The sequence below is a fragment of the Symphalangus syndactylus genome, chromosome 23, assembly GCF_028878055.3.
Source record: "Symphalangus syndactylus isolate Jambi chromosome 23, NHGRI_mSymSyn1-v2.1_pri, whole genome shotgun sequence".
NCBI lineage: Eukaryota > Metazoa > Chordata > Mammalia > Primates > Hylobatidae > Symphalangus > Symphalangus syndactylus.
The window spans coordinates 30,307,057-30,332,214 of NC_072445.2; the positions used below are offsets into that span (position 1 = coordinate 30,307,057).

Genomic DNA, 25,158 nt, shown 5'->3' on the forward strand with positions numbered 1-25,158 from the left:
AAATGAGCCACCGTCTTTTGTCCTATGCTCCAACAGGCTGCTTTTTCTTATGGGCTAGTCCTTTATACTTTTTCAGAATCAAATGCTCTTTATTTTGCTCCCATAACTCCCAGGCAATGACTATGACACCAGGTTGCTAAGAGCCATTTTCTTCCCTGAAGAATATTCTATTTTAAAATGCCTACAAATCTATTTCCTACTTCATCAGAAATTGTTAATGAGAATATTCCAGTTCCACATCTTTTTTTTTTTTTTTTGAGATGGAGTCTTGCTCTGTCCCTCAGGCTGGAGTGCAGTGGCGCGATCTCGGCTCACTGCAAGCTTTGCCTCCCGGGTTCATGCCATTCTCCCGCCTCAGCCTCTCTCTACAGGCCTCAGCCTCTCAGTACAGGCGCCCGCCACCACGCCCGGCTAATTCTTTGTTTTTGTATTTTTAGTAGAGACGGGGTTTCACCGTGTTAGCCAGGATGGTCTCAATCTCCTGACCTTGTGATCTGCCCGCGTTGGCCTCCCTAAGTGCTGGGATTACAGGCGTGAGCCACTGCGCCCGGCCCAGTTCCACATCTTAAAACCAGAGCATTTAATCCAAACCAAATATGGTTCTTAATAATAGAATTGCATTGGAAGTATCTGTGCTTTACTAAACCTTAATAAAATTTTGTGCTGTGTATACATGAACTCCTCTGCCCATGTTGAATGTTCCTTAAATAAATTAGAGGCTCATGGTAGTCAGGATGAAAATATCAACACTGATACTTTCCCTTTTTTGAAATTTAAGAGTATCAGATAATGTTTCTAAACAGGGGTTCCAAACTGATGCATTTAATTTACCTCTTGGTGGCATACCCTTGGCCAAGAACACAGTCTGTAGAGTCTTAAATGCTGTTAGCAGCCAATGTTCAGATAGATGGTTCTATAAATTACCATTCAATACAAACAGTAAGACAGTCAATGGAGATCTGGTGAAAAATTTTAGTTTTGAAAACAAAACTAGACTTCTCTGATACATAATGATAATGAGTTGAAGGAAGAATATCAACATAATGTCACTGATACAGATCTAGAATCTATTATGATATCATTTGGGAAAAAGTCTAAAAGTATTAAATTCAGGGGGGTTGTCCACCCAATGATGGGCCCTCTTCAAGATCTTAACTTATAAGGCAAAATAATGGATTCCCAGCTGAGGTAAAACAACAACAAAAAAATTCCTCAATCACACAAAGAACATTTCCCCATAGTTTAAATTCTCCATTTTGAACCTTGAACCAGTCAGTAAACAACACTGCTTCTTCCAATTCTAACCAGTTCCTCACTTCCCAAGATTGGCTGAAAATCACCCAACCCAATTCCTTCTTAACTTTCTAAGATTGGGAGATTCCTAAATTTTGCCTATGGCTTTTTTTCTCTTTTGCTACACCAAGCTAAATAAACCTGGCTTTTGGGGACTACAAGCATGTCTCTAATCTCTTGGTGGGCTTCAAAGGATTTTCTTTTTTTTTTTTTTTTTTTTTTTTTTTTTTGAGACAGAGTCTCCCTCTGTTGCCCAGGCTGGAGTGCAGTGGCGTGGTCTCGGCTCACTGCAACCGCCTCCCAGGTTCATGTCATTCTCCTGCCTCAGCCTCCCGTGTAGCTGGGACTACAGGTGCCCGCCACCACGCCTGGCTATTTTTTGTATTTTTAGTAGAGACGGGGTTTCACTGTGTTAGCCAGGATGGTCTCGATCTCCTGATCTCGTGATCCGCCTGCCTCGGCCTCCCAAAGTGCTGCGATTACAGGCATGAGCCACCACACCTGGCCCAGGATTTTTTTTTATTTTCTTTTTTTGAGACAGGGTCTCGCTTTGTTACCCAGGTTGGAGTGCAGTGGTGAGATTAGGTTCACTGAAGCCTTGACCTCTTGGGCTCAAGTGATCCTCCCAGTCCAGCCTCCTGAGCAGTTGAGACCACAAGCATGTACCACCACACCTGGCTAATTTTAAATTTTTTTGCAGAGACAGGATCTCACTATGTTACCTAGGCTGGTCTTGAACCCCTGGGCTCAAGCAGTCCTCCTGCCCCTCAAAGTGCTGGGATTATAAGTGTGAACCACCACCCCCAGCCTGGATTTTCTTATAAACACAGTCCAGCTGCCCAGAAAAAAAATAAATTGCTATTCCTATTTAAGTAGGTTTCCTCTTTCAGGGATGCTTTTCTTGATGGCTTGACATGTGATATGGCTTAGATTTGTGTCCTCACCCAAATCTCAGGTGGAATTGTAATCCCCAATGTTGGGGGGGGTCCTGGTGGCAGGTGATTGGATCATGGGGGTGGATTTCCCCCTTGCTGTTCTCTGATAGTGAGTTCTCACCAGATCTAGTTGTTAAAAAGTGTGTAGCACCTCCCAGCTTTGCTTTCTTCCTCATTTGGCCATGTAAAGAGGTTCCTCCTTCCTCTTCACCTTCTGCCACAATTTTAAGTTTCCCAAGGCCTCCCCAGCCGTGCTTCCTGTACAGCCTGTGGAACTGTGAGCCAATTAAACCTCTTTTATAAATTACCCAGTTTCAGGTAGTTCTTTATAGCAGTGCAAGAACGAATACAACATGGTTCTAATTATCCTATATATTTCTTGAATTTTTGAAAAATATGCTTTGAGAAATGTTAGGTAAACATTTTCAGTGGAGATAAAACACTATAATGTTATTTTGATAGCGTACATACCAAAATTTAAACATTACATTCCCCAATTATTAGACATTTAGATATTTTCCAGTTTTTGCTGTTATAAACAAACCTGTGATGTATCTTCAGGATAATCCCTGCAACTACAGTTACTGAGTTGTATGGTGTGAGAAGTTTTTGGGTCTAACCACATACTGCTTGTTTTCCAAGACTTTTACCCATTAACTCTTGCCTCAACTGATTAAATATTAGAGGACACTTTCACCAGCCCACTAGGAAGATCTTTTAAATACAAGTTTTGCCTACACATTAACGTTTTAAAAATATTTAACTTACATACAGCTTTTGAAGAACTCCCCATGAAGGTCTGTCATTCTCAATTGGCCTACACAAGTTTCAAGCTTACTAGGTAGAAAGTAACTAAAGTCATAAAGCACTTGGTGGAAATGCAGGAAATGTCAAATAGTAAACAATAATTACTACAGGCTTAGGCAATCAGATGGTAGTTTTGCATACAAACAAAAACAGGAATTTAAGATGTTAAATAATTTGTGTTTTTTGTTTTTGTTTTTTCTTTTTTGAGACAGTGCCTTGCTCTATCACCCAGACTGCACTGCAGTGGCATGAATTTGGCTCCCTGCAGCCTGGATCTCAATCTCTTGGCCTCAAGCGATCCTCCTACCTAAACCTCCTGAGTAGTTGGGACTACAGGCAAGGACCACTACGCCTAGCTAATTTTTGTATTTTTTGTAGAGACGAGGTTCCCTCATGTTGCTCAGGCTGATCTCGAACTCCAGGGTTTAAGTGAACCGCCCGCCTCGGCCTCCCAGAGTGTGAGGACCCTCCTGGCCTAAAATAATGTTATCACTTAATTCTTTGCATAAACTTTATTGACAACGATTGGTGTGTTTTTTTAAAAAGGCTTTTTAAATTTTTGGTAAGGTATTACCTGAGAAAAGATTAAATGCATAGTTGAATATAAAAGATCTATTTTATAGACTGGTTTATGAGTGTGAACACACAAAAGATTAAAAGGTCAACCTTACAGCAGTCTATAAAATAGATCTCTCATATTCTCTCAGTATATCTGAGAATATTGAAAAAGTGCATTTCAAAATCACTGGCTAGGGTTTAGTGATAGGTAGACCTCGGTTCCCTTCCCTACTGGGCCCTGGACTTCCCATCCCTGTTTTCTTCCTCAGGTGTATTAATACTGGCAGGGCCTGGGAGACTGACGCTAGGGAAGAGGTGTGTAATGTAAGGACACTTCAGATTGTTTCCTGATCTTAGAATTCAGCTAAACCTCCACATAGCCCCTCTCCTCAAAAATGAGTAAATACATAAATTTAAAAATGAAAGGAAAAAAAGAGAAATCCCTTCTCACCACCCACCTTCAGGGCTAAAACAGAAAAATCAATGCGCTGCGCTTCACAGCCATACCAAAACCAAACAAACACCAACTCAAACCCTCCCTCACATCCGCCACATCTTCCCAGTGCTTCGCTATCTCACAGGACCCTGGCTTCGCCCCACTGCAGCTGGCGTTTTTTTAGCCGCAACGCATGCGCCTAACCTCGGGGTTCTTCTCCTCTCCGGCGAGAGGAGGTCTCGGGGCCGACCCGAACTACAATTCCCAGCATCCTGCGGGGCGCGGGGAAGGAAGCCCGGGAATGAGAGAAAGCGGCTCCGGGGGCATAGCGGGCCAGTAAGGGCCGCTCCTCCTTTGAAGAGGTTTTGCGTCTCTTTCCGCCGGTGGCGTCGGCGCTCACGCAGGGGCGGGTCCCGGTAGCGCGAGGCGGTGCAGGGCGGGAAGGGGATTCGTGGCGGCGGCGGCGGCGGCAGGGACAACAGCGACGGCGGCGGCGGCAGGGACAGCAGGAGCAGTGGTGCTGTCAGCGCGGCGGTCGGAGACATGGGAGACCCGGGGTCGGAGGTGAGTAGTCGAGTGAGGGTCCTGGCGTTCTCAGAGGCGAACCGCGAAGGGTTTGTGTTTTCTGCGGTCTGAGGCCTGGTGCTCCGTCGCAGCCTCGGGGCGATACCTCTTCAGTGTCTTGGGCCGAGCCCAGCTCTGGGGCCTGGTGCGTGTCTGAGTGAGGAACCCGCAGCAGCAATGGCCGCCCGCCCCCCGGCATGGGCCCCGGCTGGGCCAGTGAGAGCGACGTTTTAAGGCAGGATTGCCCTTCGGTATTGAGCTTGCGTTCCTCCTTCTGGAGTAGATAAGGGGAATTCTGAGAGGCTGGTAACGCGTTTTCAGCGTTGGGTCCCTGCAGCTCCGCACACGCTGTGGCAAGAGCCAACTGCTCGAGTTCTGTTCCTAGTCGGGTTTCCGTGCAGTTGTGCTGAGTTCGTTTTCCTCAAGCGCTCTCTGTTTTTAATTGTTCCTTTCGGAAACGCTCTCTTCCTACAAGAATGTGGCTGAACAGATAAGCATGTTTTGGCTTGTTTTTATAGATAATAGAATCTGTCCCTCCAGCTGGCCCTGAGGCATCTGAGTCAACAACGGATGAAAATGAAGACGACATTCAGTTTGTCAGTGTAAGTAGCAGTGATGATTGGGTTTTTCCCAGAGTAAAAGACTATGGTGGGCCATTATGTAATTTTACCTCACCTGGTCATTTAATGTTTATGAGTGTCTAATACATACTGGACACCGTGGAGCATGGCACAGGATTGGGAGATTTACCAAAAGAGCTATCTGAGCCACCCCCGTAGCCATCACAAAGAGCATGTCCTAAAGAACGTGCTGTACACTTAATCTCGCCCCCTGCCTTTCGTTTAGACTTAAGATAGACGCTGGTGTCTAAAACGCTGTATTGAAATGGAGCGAGAGTAACTTCTAAAGGCGACACGGAGGAAGGAGCTGCTAATGATGAGCAAGGACGTAGAAAACAGGAAGGATTGTGAGAGCCCAGAATCTTAGCGTTATGGTGCTTCTAACATGAAGGCAAATAGCTTGAAGATTTCTCTAACCTCTGAGATCATCATGTTACAGCATAGTACAGTTGATGCTCATAATGAAGAATCCTACATCACTGGGAACATGCTCTATTTTTCTGAGTTTCTTCCCTTTGGGACAGTCGTTTTCAAGCCTTAGTAAGTATAAACAGGCAGATTCCTGGGCCCCACTGCAGACCTACGGAATCAGAATTTCAAGGCGGGGGCCTAGGAATCTTCATTTTCAGACAAGTGCAGGGACATAAAGATTTCTGAGCACACTTTGTACAGCATGGGTTTCCAAAGCAGAAGGGAGTGTTTTATGATGTATTTTGGGGTGATGTTCATCCATAATTGTTGGAGTTTTAGAAAGGCTTTGCGTAAAGTGGTATCTCAGCTAGCTAGGCAGAAAACAGTTCTGTCCCAAACTCCTCTTTTGGAATGCCGTAGTTAGTTGCAGTTTGGTATTCAAGCTGTAGAATTTTTCGTTGAGTGTCTGATGTGCATTTATGGTGGATACTGGGAAACCCTGTAAAACTGGTTATTAAACAGTTTCTTCCCCAGCATTAGGGCCATTTTGGTAATTCATTTTTGTATGGTATTTTAATAGATTTGTTTAGGAGTCCTTCACAGGATTGTTTTATTGAATTTCTTTCCCTGTACCAGTGTATGTTGTACTCTCTCCTTTTCATTTTGAACTTCTACGGATTTGGAGTAGAGGATGGGGGTGAATTGTATCCTGCGCTTTCCTTTACCATGGGCTGAAGTATGTTTAATAACAGGATTCCATGGCTCTTGAGGACAGATATTTCAGGTTCTTCCTGAATCTTGGTATATTTGTGAACAGAATGTTTTTCTTATGGTGTTTAGTAGAAATAATACTAGGAATGACATAACTTCTTTATGAACTATGGCCCTTTGAGAAACACAAGTAGAATCTCTTAATATTTGAAAAATGTTTTGTGTAATGAATTACAGTGTAGCTTGTGACTAGTTAATGTAGGCTTGAGTTCACCTTTGGTTTAAAGGAGTCTTTAAATTTTATGTTGAATGTAGAGGATCACTTCCGTCTTTGCATCAAGAATAAAGAATGTACAATCATTGAATATCCAACATGATACAGCTTCTTACTCTTGTTCCCAAATAAAGGTTCAGAGGTTTGACAGCTCCACATGGAGAAGTGAATTATATGTTGTAAGTGTAATTACAATACTAGAAGAAGCCTATTAAAAATTTTCCCTTTACATTTAAGTGGCACCACTTACATCACAATAATAGCATAATTATATTTCAAAATATACTCAGAGACAGAATTTTTACTTTTCTCTGGAATCCAATCCTATATGTGGCTTCTCCAGTCAGTAATGCTTATTCAGTAAAGATGAAAAAGTTTGAGTTCTTCAGATAAAAAATGAGTATCGTGATGTCACTTCTTCGTTTTTACGGTTTGGATTTCATAGCTCTTACTAACCTAATTTTCCCACTTTTAGTCCACTTGGTGGCACAGGAGTTATTCTGTGATTTGTAGAATACAGAATCTGAAACTAAACACAGCATGCTGAAGGAAAGGAGTGATATAGATATGGAGGGGAGGTGCAAAAATGGGCTCTCTCATTTAAGTTTTATTGAAATATACATAAAAGTGCACGATTCATAAGTATACTTGTTGGATAAATTTTTGCAAAGCCTCATACATCTATGTAAACAGTGCCTAAAGAAAGAGAATGCTGCCATAACAAAAACTTCTTATTTAGGTCTGTTGTTCTTATTTCTGTTTAGTAATATGATCCTTTATTCAACTACTGTTTTTATATCTTTCTTTGAAATTGCAGATTTTTTATGTGATTTACTTCTAAAAAACTAATAGCTCATGATGTGATAGTTCACAGTGCTGTTCTAGGTATGAAGGTATACAAACTGCTGAGGGAACCTATCGTAATCTTGCTAACAAAACAATACAAGAGGTTCGGGTTTCAGCCAAGATTATTGATATAGTGTAGAATCATTGGAAATTTCAAAATAGTCAGTGAAATCAGGATATAATTTCCTAAATAGCTTCAGTACCACATAGGTCAAGTATTAATACTGTAGCTGCAGTAGAAGGGAGTCAAGCAGAAAATAGGATTATTTGGCCGGGTGTCTTGGGGCTGTGATTGATTCAATAAATAAAAAGTGTTGAAGCTCATAATACGCAAAGCCATGAGTTAAGTTCCTTAGTGCTACAAAGATTAATTTGAAATACATCCTACCCTTAAGGATCAGTATTTTAGTGTGAATGATGAGATAGGAGGTGAGAAGTATGTAAATAGTCCTTAGAGGTAGTAGAAAATTCTTTTACAGAAAGTACATAGTGCTGTTAAAGAAGGACATAAGACTTGCAGTTTATCATAGTAGTAGTAGTAGTAGTAGTAATAAGTAGTAGTTAGTATTTATATGTGTTTAAAAGGTCATTTTGAGTAGAAGAAACAAGTAGTAGTAGTAGTAATCATAGTAGTAGTAGTAGTAGTAATAAGTAGTAGTTAGTAGTAATAAGTAGTAATAAGTACTGGGAAAGCAGAGGATTATGTATAGTTCTGAAAGATTTTTTGTTTTTTTTTTAAAGTGGGAGGAGGCGGCATGGGCCAGGTAGTATAGAACTTGAATGTTGGATTAAATTTGAACTATAAAATAGGTACAATTGGAAACTTTGAAATGTTGCCTGTCAGGACTGCACAAGTAACCTGTGTCCCTAACTTCTCTATATGGGGGGAAAAATGAATTATTTAGGGTTTTAGATTTATGCTCAAATCCATATTCTTTGTTTTAGAGAAAACTTTGGTTGTAGTAAACTACCTTTTTAGTAGACCATATTTTGGTGTATTGACATCTCTTTTCAATTAGTAGGAAATTGGTGTTTTGGCTTAGAGAATCAGTTTTCTGATAACAGGAATGAAAGCTTTTTATTTCATGAAACATATTTTAAAACTTAGAATATTAGTTTAACTGTTTTCCTAAACTGTTTTGCCGTGCTTCTACATGTGCTTCAGCCCCTAAATTGTGTGGTATTGGGAATAGAATTCTTTAATTTTTAAATTTTATTTTTATTTAAATTTTTATTTCTATTTCAGAGACAGGGTCTCACTCTTGCCCAGGCTGGAGTGCAGTGGTATGATCGTATAGCTTACTGCAGTCTTAAACTTGTGGGTTCAAGCAGCCCTCCCGCCCCAGCGTCCCGAGTAGCTGGGACGACAGGTGCAGTCCACCATGCCCAGCTTAGAATCCTGTATTTTTTGTTAGTGGTGCAATAGGGCATGAGAATGATGGTTTACTAGTTGATGGATAGAACAAATGCAAATAAAAATACCTTGTAATTATAGGACCATATGCAGTTATAGTTGTTAAAGATATAAGTAGTAATTATAAATATTGTAGCAAATTATTTTTCTTGATATTTTTATTATAAACATAACTTCTTTTGAGAAATTGGTAATTTATTTTTGGTCAGTGTTACAAAGTATTCACAGATGGGGTTATAGAGGTAGTCCATTTTCTCTTAAGGAAGAAAAAATGTGTTATTTCAGGAACTCAGGTAATAAACATTGACTTAAAAATAGTATTTATGTTTTGAACTACCTCACAATTATAGTGCCTGTACAGCCAGTTGTGTTTAGAGAACCAAGTGTACCTCACTCAGTTTTCCCATCTGTTAAATGGGATAATACTGATAATTCAGTATCTCACCTTGTAAAGTAATTTGGGGGATTAAGTGAAATAATGTACATGAAAAGCTTTGCACAAGGCATGGTACAGGGCTCAATAAATGTTATTGATTCTTAGTGAAATAAATGGAGTACTAAATGTTTTACTTCCGTAAGCTCATTATCATGAAAGTTTTTCCATATTCACTGTGAAAATTAGCTAGTGTACACTATTTGTGTATAAGTAATCTTTTCCTTTGGGGTACATATCTGTCCTTACTTTTCCACTCAATCTCTTTGCCATTTTAGTGATTTTCAACATGATTCCCCTTCTCGTTCTACTCTATCACTTAAAGCTCAGTAGTTATTTGTTGAATGTATAAATATTCTAAATGACTTCTGTTTTTTCTCAATTTTGGATTTTCTGTGATACTTTTTTTTTTTTTTTTTTTTTTAAAGAGATACGGTCTCACTCTTGCTCAGGCTGGAGTGCAGTGGCATAATTATAGCTCACTGCAGCCTTGAACTCCTAGGCTCAAGCAATTCTGCTGCCTCAGCCTCCCAAATAGCTAGGACTACAGGCTCGCACTACTGTGCCCAGCTAATTTATTTTATTTTTGTAAAGATGAGGTCTCACTATTCTGTCCAGGATGGTGTCAAACTCCTGGACTCAAGTAATCCTCCGTCATTGGCCTCCCAAAGTGCTGGGATTATAGGCATGATCTACCACGCTCGTCTGGATTTTCTATCCATATTTTCCTTTTTTTCTTTTCTCTTAGTGTGAATCATATAAAATTATTGTTCTTCAGTAGTTGAAAAATGTTTGCATATTGGTTTAATGGTTCACTGCAAGAATAAATTTCTGATAATCTTATTTAAATATTATTTAAATCTTATTTAAATCCCTTTAAATATTACTGCAGCTTTTTTTTTTTTTTTTTTTTTTTGAGTCAAGAGTCCCTCTCTGTTGCCCAGGCTGGAGTGCACTGGTGTGATCTCAGCTCCCTGCAACTTCTGCCTCCTGGGCTAAAGCGATTCTTGTTCTTCGGCCTACTGAGTAGCTGGGATTACAGATGTGCACCACCACGCCCAGCTAATTTTTGTATTTTTAATAGAGACAGGGTTTTGCCATGTTGGCCCAGATGGTCTCGAACTCATGGCCTCATGTGATCCACCTACCTGCCTTGGCCTCCCAAAGTGCTGAGATTACAGGCATGAGCCATCCTGCCTGCAGCTACTTTTAAATTCTGTTTTTGATCATTTTCTTTCTTCTTTTCTTTTTTTTTTTTTTTTTTTTGTGATGGAGTTTCGCTCTTGTCACCCAGGCTGGAGTGCAATGGCACAGTCTTGGCTCACTGCAACCTCTGCCTCCCGGGTTCAAGCGATTCTCCTGCCTCAGTCTCCTGAGGAGTTGGAATTAGAGGCGTCCACCACCATGCCTGGCTAATTTTTTGTATTTTTAGTGGAGACAGGGTTTCACCCTGTTGGCCAGGCTTGTCTCAAATTCCTGACCTCAGGCGATTCGCCCACCTTGGTCTCCCAAAGTGCTGGGATTACAGGCCTGAGCCACTGTGCCCAGCCTGTTTATCTTATTTTTTTCTGGCCCATTTTACTTTTTACCTTGCATCCTGTCATCTTTCATCTTCTTCTTTACTTTCTCTGCATAGGAACTCTGCATCTGTGTATTTCTGGTTACCAGGGGGGTGGGGGGACGCTTTTGTGGTTTGCTATTTCTGTGGGCCTATAATGAAGGTTCCTAATGCATATTTCTTGTAGGGAACAAAGTAAGATGATTATATCAATGGGAAAAGTATCATATTTTAATTTTTCTTCTTGGATCGAACATAACGATTTTCAGTCTTTTTTTTTTTTGTGACAGAGTCTTGCTCTGTTGCTCAGGCTGGAGTGCAGTGGCACCATCTCAGCTCACTGCAACCTCTGCCTTCTGGGTTCAAGCGATTCATCTGCCTCAGCCTCCTGGGTAGCTGGGACTACAGGTGCCTGCCACCACACCCTATTCCTATTTTTAGTAGAGACAGGGTTTCACCATGTTGGCCAGGCTGGTCTTGAACTCCTGACCTCAAGTCATCTACCCACCTCTGCCTCCCAAGGTGCTGGAATTACAGGTGTGAGCCACCATGCATGGCCTACATTCTTCATACCAGATGTAGATTTTAAAGTAGGTGATTCAGCTCTGTTTACCATATATTGGAGAGTATTGCTTCCTCTGTTTCTTTATTTTTTACTTTCATGTTTATAGTTTGAGCAAAAATCTCAATTCCTTTGCTACAGATCCCTACCTAGTTTTGCCCTCTTGTTTTATCTTGGTATCTGAATTAGTACCCAAAAGATGGCAGTTTCTTGGTTGAGCAGAAGTCATAGCCTAGGGGAGAAAGAAGCTATCTTTGAGACTGGATGCCTATTCTAGGGAAGAAGATCATTACCTAGATCTCAGCCTCTGTCTCCAGCAGTCAGCTTTCTACATCCTACAAAATCCTTTCGTCAGCTATTATTTCTTCTGTGTTCCTTTCTTTTGTTTCCAACATACTGGATTTCTCAAAAGAATATGGCCTTTTCTACTGCTAGTGTTTTAGAGCCTGGCTTCTGTGCTCACAACTTTCTTGAAAGTTGCTCTCTCAAAGACATTTAAAAATGTCTGGTTGCCACATTCAGTGGCATTTTATTGTTGCTGTGTTTCTGGCCACATTTAACACTAACAGCTTTTTATTGAGGCAATATGATAGTTCAGTCTAGTTCTAGAGTTTAATCGTCTTCTAGGGTAGCAACTCTCAAGTCTTTATTTCCAGGTATGTTCATACTTCCCAGATTAGAGGCCTGCATTTCCAGCTGTCTGCTAGATACACCCTGTGTACCACTGTTACTTCAGCCCATAGGAATGTCAGCTTTCTGTTTCTGCTTTCCAAAGTTATACTAATGGCATTACTATTCTTATAGTCACCTGAGCTTAAAACCTTAGAGATCACTGACTCCTTGTTTTGTTTTTTTAAATAATCTTTTAAATTTATATTTATTTATATATTTATTATTTATTATTATCATTATTATTGAGACAATCTTGTTCTGTTGCCCAGGCTGGAGTCCAGTGGCGTAATCTTGGCTCACTGCAACTTCTGCCTCCCAGGTTCAAGCAATTCTCCGGCCTCAGCCTCCTGAGTAGCTGGGACTACAGGCACGCACCACCATGCCTGGCTAATTTGTATATTTTTAGTAGAGGTGGGGTTTTACCATGTTGGTCAGGCTGGTCTTGAACTCCAGCCTGGCCAACATGGTAAAACCCCATCTGTTAAAAGTACACAAATTAGCCAGGCATGGTTCTAACCTCAGGTGATCCCCCACCTTGGCCTCCCAGTGTGGTGGGATTACAGACATGAGCCACCACACCTGGCCTAATAATCAATCTCTTTTAGTTTTCCGTTTTACTCTTGCCATCGTCACCATTAGTTCTGCATTATCATGTGCCTATACTGATTATCTTGCTTTCCCTGCTCTCCATACTCCTCTATGTGATTGGTCTTCTTGAAGCACAGTTCTCATGTTATTGTCTTATTATTATTTTTTATTTTCTTTTGCCTATTGAATAAAATCTAGGCTTTTAAGCATGACATTCAAGGCCTGGTTGTTGAAGAAATTGGCATGGATGGAAAGAAAGAATGGAGAAGAATTCAGGTTTGATGCTTGTCTCTGCAGTGGTGGGTGATGAAGCTGAGCTATAAGTCAAATAATTCATTTTTGAACTTGGATATATTAACAGACTTTTGATACCAATTCTAGGTGTAAAGCACTGGATTATAATATTTGTGTCTTTGTAGCACTGTTGTTATATTACTTTTCCTTTCCCAAGTAATGGACATGGCCCTAATATTCTACAGGGGTGTAGGTACTTCCTTTTAGGTCTTGTCATCATTTTACATTTATATATTTTTAATATTTTCCTCTGCTTCTTTTGTTCTCGTTATTTTCTGCTATCCACAAAGCTCCCTCTTCAGAGTAATTCTTGCCAGTCCCAACCAAAAAAAAACACTGGTAGGTTTAAATGCTAATTTGGTTTGAATAACTGTTAATGACTTCTAAATTTGCTTGATTGTTTATAGGAAGGACCATTACGACCTGTTCTTGAATACATTGATCTGGTCAGCAGCGATGATGAAGAGCCTAGCACCTCTCATACTGATGTAAGTACATTACATTTGATTTGTGTTTCTTCACTTGTGTCTTTTAAGAGATATTCTTTAAAGAGAATTACCAAATCAGTGAAGGCTGTGTTTAGAAATAGCCAGTTCTATTAGAATGGGATAAAATAGGTAGTCCAAGGAGTCGTTTGCCCAGATCTCCTGCTTCCAGTTTTTTTCCTCTACTTTGAATGAGGAGATGAAAAAAATGATAATATGACTCTGGGAAATTCAAAGCCTTAGAGGTGATATCTGATAAAATGGAAATGAAATAAAAACTGCAAGCTTATTGATTCCTCTTTCCCTTCTCTTTTCCTGTACTCTCCTCAGATGCCCTATACAACAGGTTTCTTTTGTTTCAGAACCACATGACCACAGAAAATTTGTTTTCTCTTAGAAAAAAGGATATGTAGAGATCCTTTTAGGAATGGAAAGTGGGGGAAGGGTTTATAGGAGATGTATTACTTCAGTCATCGTCCCTTTAACCTTGTCTGTGCCCCACATATTTGGAGTTATTTATCTTACCTGTGATGTACTGGTTGTAGGTTTGACCCTTGGACCAATACTTCCCTTGCTCTGAGAATTGAACTAGTTGAGCCCTTTGTAACAATCTTGCCTTTCATTTTTCCTTGCTTTAGCCCAAACTTCTGTTAATGGGCTGTTTTCATCTTGGATTAGAAAACTCTTAGTTATTGTTCAGAGTGGCCACAAACTTCTTGCTCTGTGATATAGGGGATTGAGACTTGGACTTGGAATCAGAATACCTGGGTTTGAGTCCCAGCTTTACTCTTTACAAATTCTGTGACTTTGGATAAATTAAGTAACCTTTTACCCTCCGTTTTTTAATCAAATAATACCTACCTCACAGGGTTGTTGTGAGGATGAAATGAGGTAACAAATTATAACTTCTTATAACTACAAACCATAAAGTAGGACTATACAACTGGAAAGTTTTGTTATTCGTGGAGTGTGAATGACAGAATTTTCAAAGGTGCTTAAAATGACTCTAATGGGGGAGTTTTAGATTTTTTTTTCTTCTCAGTGGAACTTTCCTTAAGTTCTCTTTGCCATCATTAGCTTCTTGCATATCTTGAGTAGAACTTAACATATCTTGAATGGAATACTTTTTTCTTTTATTCTTATGAGTGGTCTCACACAGGACCAAACAGCAGGCCAGGATAGCACCACGTGATCTGAGCTTGTTTTTACTCTCTCCTTTTTCATAAACAGAGTCCCAGATTAATGCCAGTAGTTGATATTGGGTCTTTGGGGTAGTGAAGCTTGTGGATCTGACTTCTCTGATTCCTTTGCTGACCTTGAGTGGATTGTATCTTTCATTGTTAATTATAATAATTTAAAAATTGAGTTCTACTTACTGGACATGAATCTCTGCACTTGAAAGTTAACATATTAAAAGCATATTTTTTTTCTTCCTTGGTTTTCTTGTTCATGTGGATAACCCAGAGAATGCCTGAATCTAAGGTGCCATCCTCTGAGAATCATCGCCCAGAAATGTGCTCTAGCTGCAATGTTCCTCTTCCCATTGGAGATAGCAGCTCCTTCTCTGGGAGTTGTTCCAGCAGTCCAGAAAGGATAGTTTCTCAAACTTCCTCTGTTGAGAACCCATTGGAGAACCAGAAAAATGATCAAAATAATTCAGATACTAAGATCTCTGAGACAGAGACCCTTAAATCATCACAGAATTTTCAGACTCTGCCTTCATCTCCACTTCTGGTTCCCCAAGAATCTTTGGCCTGTTCTGAGGTCAAAGAGAATTTACGTATAGATTCTTCTTCAGCTTCACAGCATGGACGGGATGCCATCCTCTATCTCCAGACACAAGTAGCTGAAATGTCCCGAGTGATACGTGATCTGCAGTCCAGGAGCTGTTTTAGATTTCATCATTCTAGGCCAAATGAGAACTCCTCAGTTCCTTGGGACATCTCCACCTCTAAGGAGGAAAATTTATCCACAGTTGAAGAAGAAACTGATTACAAATCACCATCAGCTGATGACAAAGGGCAGCCATCTGACCCCAGCCAATCTAGTTTCACAGGTCTTTTGAAGAGAATGGAACAAAGAGGTGTTATAAAAAGGGTGACATTACAATCTGAAGCGGAGTCATGTGAAGGGAAACCTGATTGTGTGACTTCTAAAAAACGTTTGGTTCCTCCATTACATCCTCTTCTGAGAATTGCCACCACTGAGGTTTTTAAAGACCCTGCTGATTGCCATCCTTCTTCCTTCATGGGACACAGGGTATATCCTGTGGCCAAGGATACCTCTCCTTTCCAACCAAACCCACCAGCTGAAGGCCCCATTGTAGAAGCATTAGAACACAGCAAAAGAGGAAATACAACATCCCCTCTAGATTCTACCTCAAAAGAAATGGAGGTCATGGGTTGTAGGTTTTACCATGCTGCCTCCATTGCAGCCCGAGCTGCTAGCTACATGGCCTATATGACTCAATATCAGCGTAAACTCTGGGAAGACATGGAAGATCTGGTTCATGACCCAGAGTTTGATCGTGGAAAAGCAAGATGTATAATATCTGATGGTATGGATGCAGGCCTTTGGCAACTTTGTACTACTAGGGACATAATGGACTCTGTAGTCAGAGTTATGGCCATGGCCATAGACTATAGAAGGCAGGCCTGGCTTCGACTTACATCTCTCACTAAGAAAACCCAGGAGAAGATCTCCCACTTGCCCTTTGATGGTACTTCCCTTTTTGGACAAGATGTGAAAGCTGTTGTTGCAGAAGAGAACAGTATAAAAGAAAATGACTATAAAGATCACAAATACTATACTCAGCATCGATACTTCTATAGTCATGATCAGAAAGCACATTATCACAATAGAGGATACTCCAAAGGGGATTGGTACAAACCTCGAAACCACCCCTATAGATATAGAAAGAAGGGAGACTCTCCAGAACGCCATGGGTACAAGAATTAATAACCTGATTTATGTTCAGCAGAATAGTCATTCAAGATCCCAACTATTTTACTTGTTCCTCCTCGTACAAATAGGATCTACAGGTAGGAGGAGATCGTCTCAAAAACTGAATGCATGTCTGGAATGATCACAGTTGACATTTGAATTCTAGACTTTTGAAATGAAGTATATAATAAACTCATGACTTACTGGCCAAGTGAGCAGTGGAGACTTTCTTGAAAGGGTTGGACAAATGTTTATCCTTTATTTCTGGTCCAAAAATAAGTTTGGAGGAGGACCACTCAGGAATCTGAATCCTCTTGTGATTAAAGAAAAATATAAAGATGTGTTCCTCAGGAAAATCTTATTTGTAAACTGAGGACTAGCACATTTTGAGTCTAGAAATAATACTAGATGTCTCTTTACTAAGACCAGAGGTAAATCCTTAACTTTTAGGTTATCAGTGCTTCCTTGTTCAGGCTTCAGTTTGACAGATCTTCACAAAATGACACATCTGTTAAAATGTCTTTATGTCAAGATGGTCAACTCACCAAGAGTTCATACTACTATCAAGCTCTGTGAGACTTCAGAATCAGCCATGAAGCTTTGTGTCAACTGGAATTCAAATCAAATTTTGCCAAATCCAGTTTGCTTCCCCTTGGAATGGCTAGATGTCGCAGGTCTGTTATGGACACCAACTGGAAAAAGACTTCTACCTGTAACATCTCTGTAGAAATTGCACAGTAACTATCTTCATCAAGACTTTGATGGCCACCATACTGTCACTATTCATAAAGCTACATGTGAGAGAATTCTTTGTTGTTATCAATCCTGATAGTCTCTGACCTATCAAGCTCTCATATCAAGCTGTAAGACTGAGTCATGGTAGTCTCTCACTATAAGCTGGGCCTTTCACCAAGATGACCTTCTTAACCTACCTTCTAAACATTTAATTCTTTTGAGCTTGATAGTGCATCACACTCTAAATACAAAAAAGATACGCACATCAGTGCCCTGGAAATAAAGGATGTTACACGATCCAGGCATGCAAATCTGAACTCCTAAGACCAAGAATTCCAAACATGCCTGACAATCTTGTCCCCTTATTGTAATAAAGAGGGATACCATCAGTCTAGATTTTATTGAGAATCCTTAAGATTTAAAGCATAGCTGTGGTTGTAGTGAAGAGAACAAGCCACACAGCTCTGTTTCTTGATATCTAAGTGATGATATCCATTGATGATTTGAAAGGCTGAAATCAAGCCTTAAGTGATACGTTCTTGGTTAATTGGTTACTTAATTTAGTCAGATTCTTAGCGTAAGAGACAGCTTATCTTTTTGCTCCCAATTGGTCCCAGTAAAGTTTTTCACCATACTGGAACTGGCAGCAGATACCTCAATTATATGTCCCACAGTATCTTCTCTTCAGACTCAAGGTAGTGGATGTATGGTATATCAGCCCTTAGATTCATGTCTTCACAGCATGACATCAGGAATGGAGAATATGTCAAGTTTGAGGGATCTGAATACATCACCTAGTATTATTTGCTTGGCAGCCAAAAACAGTTGTTTTTATTGACAGACTTAATTCTGTAACTTCTGCGTTTTTTCATCTGCTTGATCAAGGCATTTTGGATGTACTGCTAATGGAATATGGCACTGTTTTTATGGTTTATGTGGCTTCTATTCTTGCCACAGTTGTTGCACAGTGGTAATTGACATTTTCTCTGGTGCCACACTTTTTAATAAGTTATTGAAAGCTCATTCCTCTTCCCCCATCATAACCATATTCAGCACCCATTTTTAAATCTACTTTTCTTCCTTTCCTTATTTGTGCTACAGAGGTTGATGGCGTAAATTTTCCTACTTGGAAGAAATTACTTTGTCAGTTAATTTCAGGGTACTGTATTGATCTTGTTTGTCCTATTTGTAGATTAATCTTGAACTAGTCTTAATAAAGGGGATATTGTTTTGCAAATTTAGCCCAGTCATATCAAGAGTTAATATTTATCTTAATTTTTCTGTATTTTACTCAAAATTTTATTTCCATTTCTGTAGAAATAGGTCCATGCCAGTGTTCTCTACAAAGTGTCTTTCAAACTAAACCCTGGAAGAATATTGATTACCTGAACAGAAACAAAGGCCTAAGAAATCATACATTTTTGTAGCTTATGTGTATTGCACCAATCAAGCAATCCCATGTGCTCTTGATATTGGCACTGTAGTTTTATCTTAGAGGACTTGCCAGTGGAGAACTCAGTGGTGAGAGACCTTGGAAATGTTTTATGTGGCTGCACATAAGTGTTTCTGACTAGCTAAGGCTACTTCAGACTTTTCACTTTCCATTTCTCCCCTTTTCCTTCCCTGAATTAGATGCTATGTCATAAACTTGGTGGTTTTTGAAATACTCTTATTTCAAACCTTAAACTAAACCAGAATAAGTTACACCTGAAAATGTGTTTGTCTGAAACGATTGTGGCACTTCCCTTTAATATGCTTCCCCTCCCCTTTGGCTTTTAAATTGTGGTTAAAAAAAAGAAAAAAAAAGGCACATAAAGCTTAGCACCTTAACCATTTTTTAAGCATATGGTAGTGTTGACGACATTTGCATTGTTGCGCAGCTCCTCCATTCTTAAATATTTGTAAGATGATGTTGCTGTTCTCTTTTCCTCCTGTGATATTTATGTTGCCCAGTAATAAGTAAAAGTATCCTTTCTTAGTTACTCTAACTGATATGCCCAAGTGTCTCCAGATACTCTGTTTTCCTGGAAGTGTAAAGTATTGGGAAATCATCACATTGGTGACCAAGTAGTTCTGAAAGGATTTGACCGTTTAATAGGGATGGGGACAGAATGCAGATCAGGAAGAGATTTTAGTTATAGTTTCTTGATTGCAAAAGAAATATCTTTAATGTGTTAATTTTTTATTATTTTAAAATCTCTGGCATACTTGAATGATAATGTTATAAAACTTAAAGTGAGGATTTGGTCTAGGGAGATTACCCCAATAGAATCAGAAACTCTTAGTCAGATAATAAATATTCATATTATGTCTGCTATGTTCAAAGCCTGCAACAAAATTCTCTACTAGGCCAACCTCTAATGTTTAAATACCTCTGGGTTTTCTAGGAGGCCTTGGAATAGTTGCAAATTTAATGATCTGGTATTCTCAAAAAGGATATATCTAATGATCTTGATTCTTCAAAATGTTATTTCTTGATTAGATATACAATGTATACAGAGACAATGGTTTCTTGTAGTTACTGTGTATAGAGAAGTACTGTTTCCATTTTTATATGAAGTGCCTTTTTAAATTCTACACTTTTCTTTAAAACTTAAACTTTGATGTCTTGCATATATTGCTGGTGGTATTTATGTGAATTTTGTACAGTGATTTAATCTTGTAGTTTATTACTCTATCATTTGTACAATTGCACTATCTAAATGTACTCCCTTCTGAATGTTAATTTGTTTTCTTTATAGCACTGTTGATTCATTTCAGAAGGTTGTAGAGTATACCTCCCTCCCCCTTATTTAACTAACTAGACAGTAGTTCCTTTTTGTTACTAGTGAGTGGCCAATTTTGGGGGACCTTAAGGCAGCTTTGTTTTCTATAGATATGCTCTAGGTTTTCTGATTGTCTCATATCTAACCTTGTTCTTAACCATGATAACACAACTTATATTTGATAAGTGGATGTGTTTACTTGGTTAGAATAAGCAAGGACATTTTTAAAAAGCAGTACATTTGCTGACACTTTATCTTTTTTTAAAAGAATGAATGACAGCTTCGTTATCAGTATAATTACATTTAAACTTTTTTTTTAAACCATGTGGCAGCTTCTTTATCAATCAGTGTAATTCCATTTATTTACTTAACCCTCAAAATGACATTTTGAAGGGAGCATAAACTCTTTCAGGCTGCTTGGACAGTATTTAGTATTCTATATTAGTACTATACTAATAATTTACTGAGTGCTACCTAAGTGACCTGATTGATAATGTCCTTAAGGACCTGATACATCCAGGATAACCTCTCAGGTACTGTAAACAAGGAGGTTGAAAAAGACACATTCCAGAATCCCTTTGTCTGGTAAAATTGGATACTGATGTGGATGGACATGACATTCATTATTCTTGAAGATATAACTAGTTGACTGGGATTCTGATGAAGGTTTGAAATTATGGAGTAGATCTTTGTAGAAGTAGTTTAAAGATTGCAATAAGTGAAATCTTTTTTTTTTTTTTTTTTTTTTGCGACAGAGTTTCGCTCTTATTACCCAGGCTGGAGTGCAATGGCACGATCTTGGCTCACTGCAACCCCCCACCTCCTGGGTTCAAGCAATTCTCCTGTCTCAGCCTCCCGAGTAGCTGGGATTCTAGGCATGCGTCACCATGCCCTGCTAATTTTGTATTTTTAGTAGGGACGGAGTCTCTCCATGTTGGTCAGGCTGGTCTCAAACTCCTGACCTCAAGTGATCCGCCCGCCTTGGCCTCCCACAGTGCTGGGATTATAGGCGTGAGCCACCGCGCCTGGCTGTGAAATCTTTTTTTTTTTTTTTTTTTTATATGAGGCATATTTTGCCACAATCTCACACTGTTTAGGTTCTCTTGTCTTTTGGAATTTATCATTCTGTATTTAATGCTAGTCCAATAATTGATTGTCTCATCTGTATGCATCTTATGCATGTGATTCAATTGACTAGGTCAATTCTGTATGGTTTATCATAGTAGATACACAAACCAGTCTTTATTTTTTACTTAAGAAAATATGTAAGTGGAAGTTATCAGTAAACTGGTGATTATTGTATTGAATGCAAATCTTTTTATTATTTTTCCAGATATATTGAGTTTTATAAACCCATTAAAATATTATTTTATGAAATTTCCCTTCCTGGATGAGCAGAATATTGTTTTATTAAATCTTCTCTTATTAGTGGAATATTTTTGTACTTCTTTGTCTTTTCATTTACTTGTTTTTTGTTATAATGAAAACTTTAGTAGTGTTTGGTACCATTGAGATATCTTATTACTGGAAATTTTGTTTGCTTCCTGTGGGATATATCTGGAAGTGGTCACAGTCCAACCATGTCCTTTTGATGTTGTTAGCATATCAGTTATTCTGTGTATTGATCTTTTTTTCTCCTGTATTCAACACCTGTTTCTGAAAGGATGTCTGATCTTCCCATAATCTCTTCGATGTAGATGATATTTTTTATTCTATCAGTGTATACTAGATAAGATTTTGATGTGGATTTGTATTTGTATATTTAAATACCATGTCTTTAAAGCATTATTAGAAGAGATATTCTAGTTTCTTCAGTGTCCCTTTTAAAAAAAATATAGCCAGTCCAGTATCTCAAACTACTTTGATTTTTGAACTTAAGTCAACTTTTAGTGCTACCTGGCTTAATGGTAGTATTATTTTCTCATTCCTACATGTTCACACAAGTTTATTATATATAGTTTATGGTCAGATGTATCTTATAAAAATTTTGAAACCCATCCCCATGGATTTATTATAATACAGCTCTGATATATCTTAAAGTTAACCCGTTTTCCGTAGATGTTAAGGGCTTTACTGGTTGAGGTAACCTATTTCAAATGGTCTATTGGGTTTTGTGATACCTTGTCAAGAATTCAATAAGAATTCTCAGGTTGTCTGTATTTTCTTTTAGGACTTTGGAGATCTCTCAAGTTGTATTGTTTTCTAGTATTCCTGAGTATATTCTTTTGGTAACATGAAAGTAAATAGTTTATATTTGATGATTTTTTTTTTTTTTTTTTTTTTTGAGACTAAGTCTCTGTCACCCAGGCTGGAGTACAGTGGCAAGATCACGGCTCACTGCAAGCTCTGCCTCCCGGGTTCACGCCATTCTCCTGCCTCAGCCTCCTGAGTAGCTTGGACTACAGGCGCCCGCCACTACACCCGGCGAATTTTTTGTATTTTTAGTAGAGATGGGGTTTCACCGTGTTAGTCCGGGTGGTCTCGATCTCCTGACCTCGTGATCCACCCATCTCGGCCTCCCAAAGTGCTGGGATTACAGGCGTGAGCCACAGTGCCCAGCCTGTATTTGGTGATATTTTTAAAAATTCTACTTTGACCTTAAGTGCTTCAAGAATTGTGTTCAGTTAGTAGTCCTTTTGTAAGACTAACTCATATGCTATCTTTGCTCCATGAGCTATCATAGTACTGTTTTCTTTCATTACCCATAAGAGTGGCTCTCTCACAGCATTCACTTTTAAGGGCTACAGTTAGACCTCTTGTTAACTCCTACTTTTATCTGTGATGGCTATGTTTCACACTACCTTGATTTATAAATGTAGTAATGTGTTAAATAACTATCATGTTGTGGTCCCTTAATACCTCTTTTGATTGGTGAGGTAACAGTGATGTGGATGATGAAATAAAAACGTTTCCCCAAGTCACTAAACACAGTTTTCAATTCTTTTTTTTTACATATTTAATTTACATTTAACTACTGTTAGGTATGCAGCCCGTGCCTTTTTGCCTTCGGTAGAATATAGTTACATAAGTAGTTTCATTTAGATTCTTGGGACAGAACGGCCTGTGTATTGATCTTTCTTTAATGGCTTGGAACAGCTTCTATATATTCTGACAGGTCTTGGAAGCATGTTAATATCCGTGTGTCTCATTGTCATCTTCCTGCCTGGGAAGGCAGTAGAAGAAAGAATCTACATTTGTATAGTCTGTAGTACAGGCTCTGTGCTGGTTGCAAGGCACTCTTGAGAGAGAAATTCATTCTTAATTTTGCAGAAGAAGAACTGAAACTTCATTAAGTCGTTAAGCAACTTGCTCAGGTGGTGGAACTGAGCTTTAAATACGGACTTTTTCCAGTCTCAATTCAGCATTATACTAGGCTGCCTCCATGTGTTTTTCAAAGCCCCATTCAAGTTTTACTTCTATGGTAAACTAATTTTACATACACAAATCTTTTCATTTTCTGAACTTCCTTTATGGCTTTACTGTCACCCCACTAGTATTTGATGTCTTAGCTATTAACTAATTCCTGATTATTTCACTTGTCACATCAGGAACCCTATCCTCTTAGTTCTCCCATTGAGATTTCACTGTGCTGGACTAAGATTATTCTTGATTCATAGTCATTGGTTTCTGTTTCCATTCATTTTCAGCACTGATTATGTTAATCATATTGCTTGGGTTTTTTCTTTGTTCTGTGTTGCTTATTACATTCATTTTGTTTGATATACACACTTAATTTTTTTTTTAACTGGCATTTTGAGGATATTGGTTTAAGGGAAGGAAAAAGGAATGGTGCAAAGCACATGGTATTTGAATTCCAAAGACCTTGACCCTCAGTATTAGCAAGTCACTTATTTTCTGAGCCTCAGTTTTCCTACTCTCAAATGAGGTAATATCCGAAAGTACTTTGAAAACACTAAAGCCTGATACAGATTACCTTTTTTAAGTAATTGCGCTGTTTCTGTTCATATTGGATATGGTATTCTATGTTATTGGCTATAGATACATATATTTTAACAGCATGTAAATGTCCATTTCATGCCATGTGATCATGTTCCCCCTTTTATGATTTTTTAAGGCTGTCTTACAAGCCTAACAGTGTACTAAGTCATTAAAAGATATATTTAAAGTAAAATAGTCTCTTTTCTCAAGTACAAGCTAAGAAATGCTCATAATAAACAATAAGAGAATGTAGAATGAAGAGTTAGAGTGTATATGTATGTATATACAATTTTTGATAGATGGTATTTTGTTATTTTATATCTGTGTTGAAAACAGTCTTTTAGTTTGTCAGACATCTTTCTCAGTACCTGCTATGTGCAGGCAGGTATTGAGAAAGGTCTGAGAATACTGAGGGTTAATAAGAGATGGTATATTCTCAAGAGAAATAAATACCACTAAAGCATAAGAGCAGATGTCCTTTTTGGAAGAATGCCTGTGGTGATGGAACAAGAAAAGCCATATAGAGGGGTGAGGAAAAGCTTTTCGTACCAAGTGTGTGAGCTGAGTTTTGGAGGATGATTAGGCAAGAGTTAGTTGGCCTGGTGGAGAAACAGGAGCCAGGCATTCAGGTGGAGGAACAGGAGTGTGGAACAGTGTGGGTAACATAATGGGATGTGTCTGGTTTCAGAATTATAAGAAATAGTCTTTAGGGGGAACAGAAATGAAGGAGACTAAACAGAAGATGATAAATTATCTGTGAATATGTACTGGTTCCTACATATTCAAAGTGTGCTAAGTTTGTGTAGCCATTACTTGTAAGGTTCTAGGAGTTGTCTCTCTAGGGGTTGGTTTGTACCATAGTCCATTATGTACATCTAGAACAATCCTTTCTTTCCCGGAGCTGAGCCCAAGGTGGGCTTTCAACAGTGCACCTCTGGCTCTGGGGCAGTTCAAGCAATCAGAAAGAACTGAGGCACTGGTAGAAAACAACTCTGAGGATGAACAGGATAATGTTCCTGAAGTGGAATGTGGTATCCCTTCATGGTTAAATGGTTGCATACTTCAGGGTCACCTATGGAAAGGTGTCCTCAGGGTAGCTAAAAGTGGTTAATTTCCTTGTGTGTTGACTTACAGATCATTTCTAGGTGGACTTGGGGAAAATAAATATAAAAATACTGCTTCATTGGCATTTGCAGGTGTTGTATTGAAGGAGGAAGTGGGTTCCTATCACCAGAACCCTCTCTAGGTGATTCAGATAGGAAATTGGGTTGTTGACCTTGTCCCAGTAGTATCTCCAGCAGCTCCAACACATTTT

General features: G+C 39.0%; 1 protein-coding gene across 6 annotated transcripts in view; it reads left to right on the forward strand.

Annotated features, from left to right (window-relative positions):
* The first annotated feature begins 4,295 nt into the window (after window positions 1-4,295).
* Window positions 4,296-25,158, forward strand: part of ZNF451 (zinc finger protein 451) — an 80,528-nt gene continuing 59,665 nt past the window's right edge. The window contains exons 1-4 of one of the 6 annotated variants that reach the window (XM_055264359.2): window positions 4,306-4,593; window positions 5,112-5,195; window positions 13,384-13,464; window positions 14,926-24,036. In XM_055264359.2, the coding sequence (XP_055120334.2) occupies window positions 4,573-4,593; window positions 5,112-5,195; window positions 13,384-13,464; window positions 14,926-16,419 (1,680 nt within the window). In that variant the 5' untranslated portion in view covers window positions 4,306-4,572 and the 3' untranslated portion in view covers window positions 16,420-24,036. Of the gene's footprint in view, window positions 4,594-5,111; window positions 5,196-5,215; window positions 5,754-12,880; window positions 12,959-13,383; window positions 13,465-14,925; window positions 24,037-25,158 lie in introns of those variants that run through there. The other 5 variants (XM_063632831.1, XM_055264356.2, XM_055264358.2 and 2 more) reach the window with 5 other exon arrangements.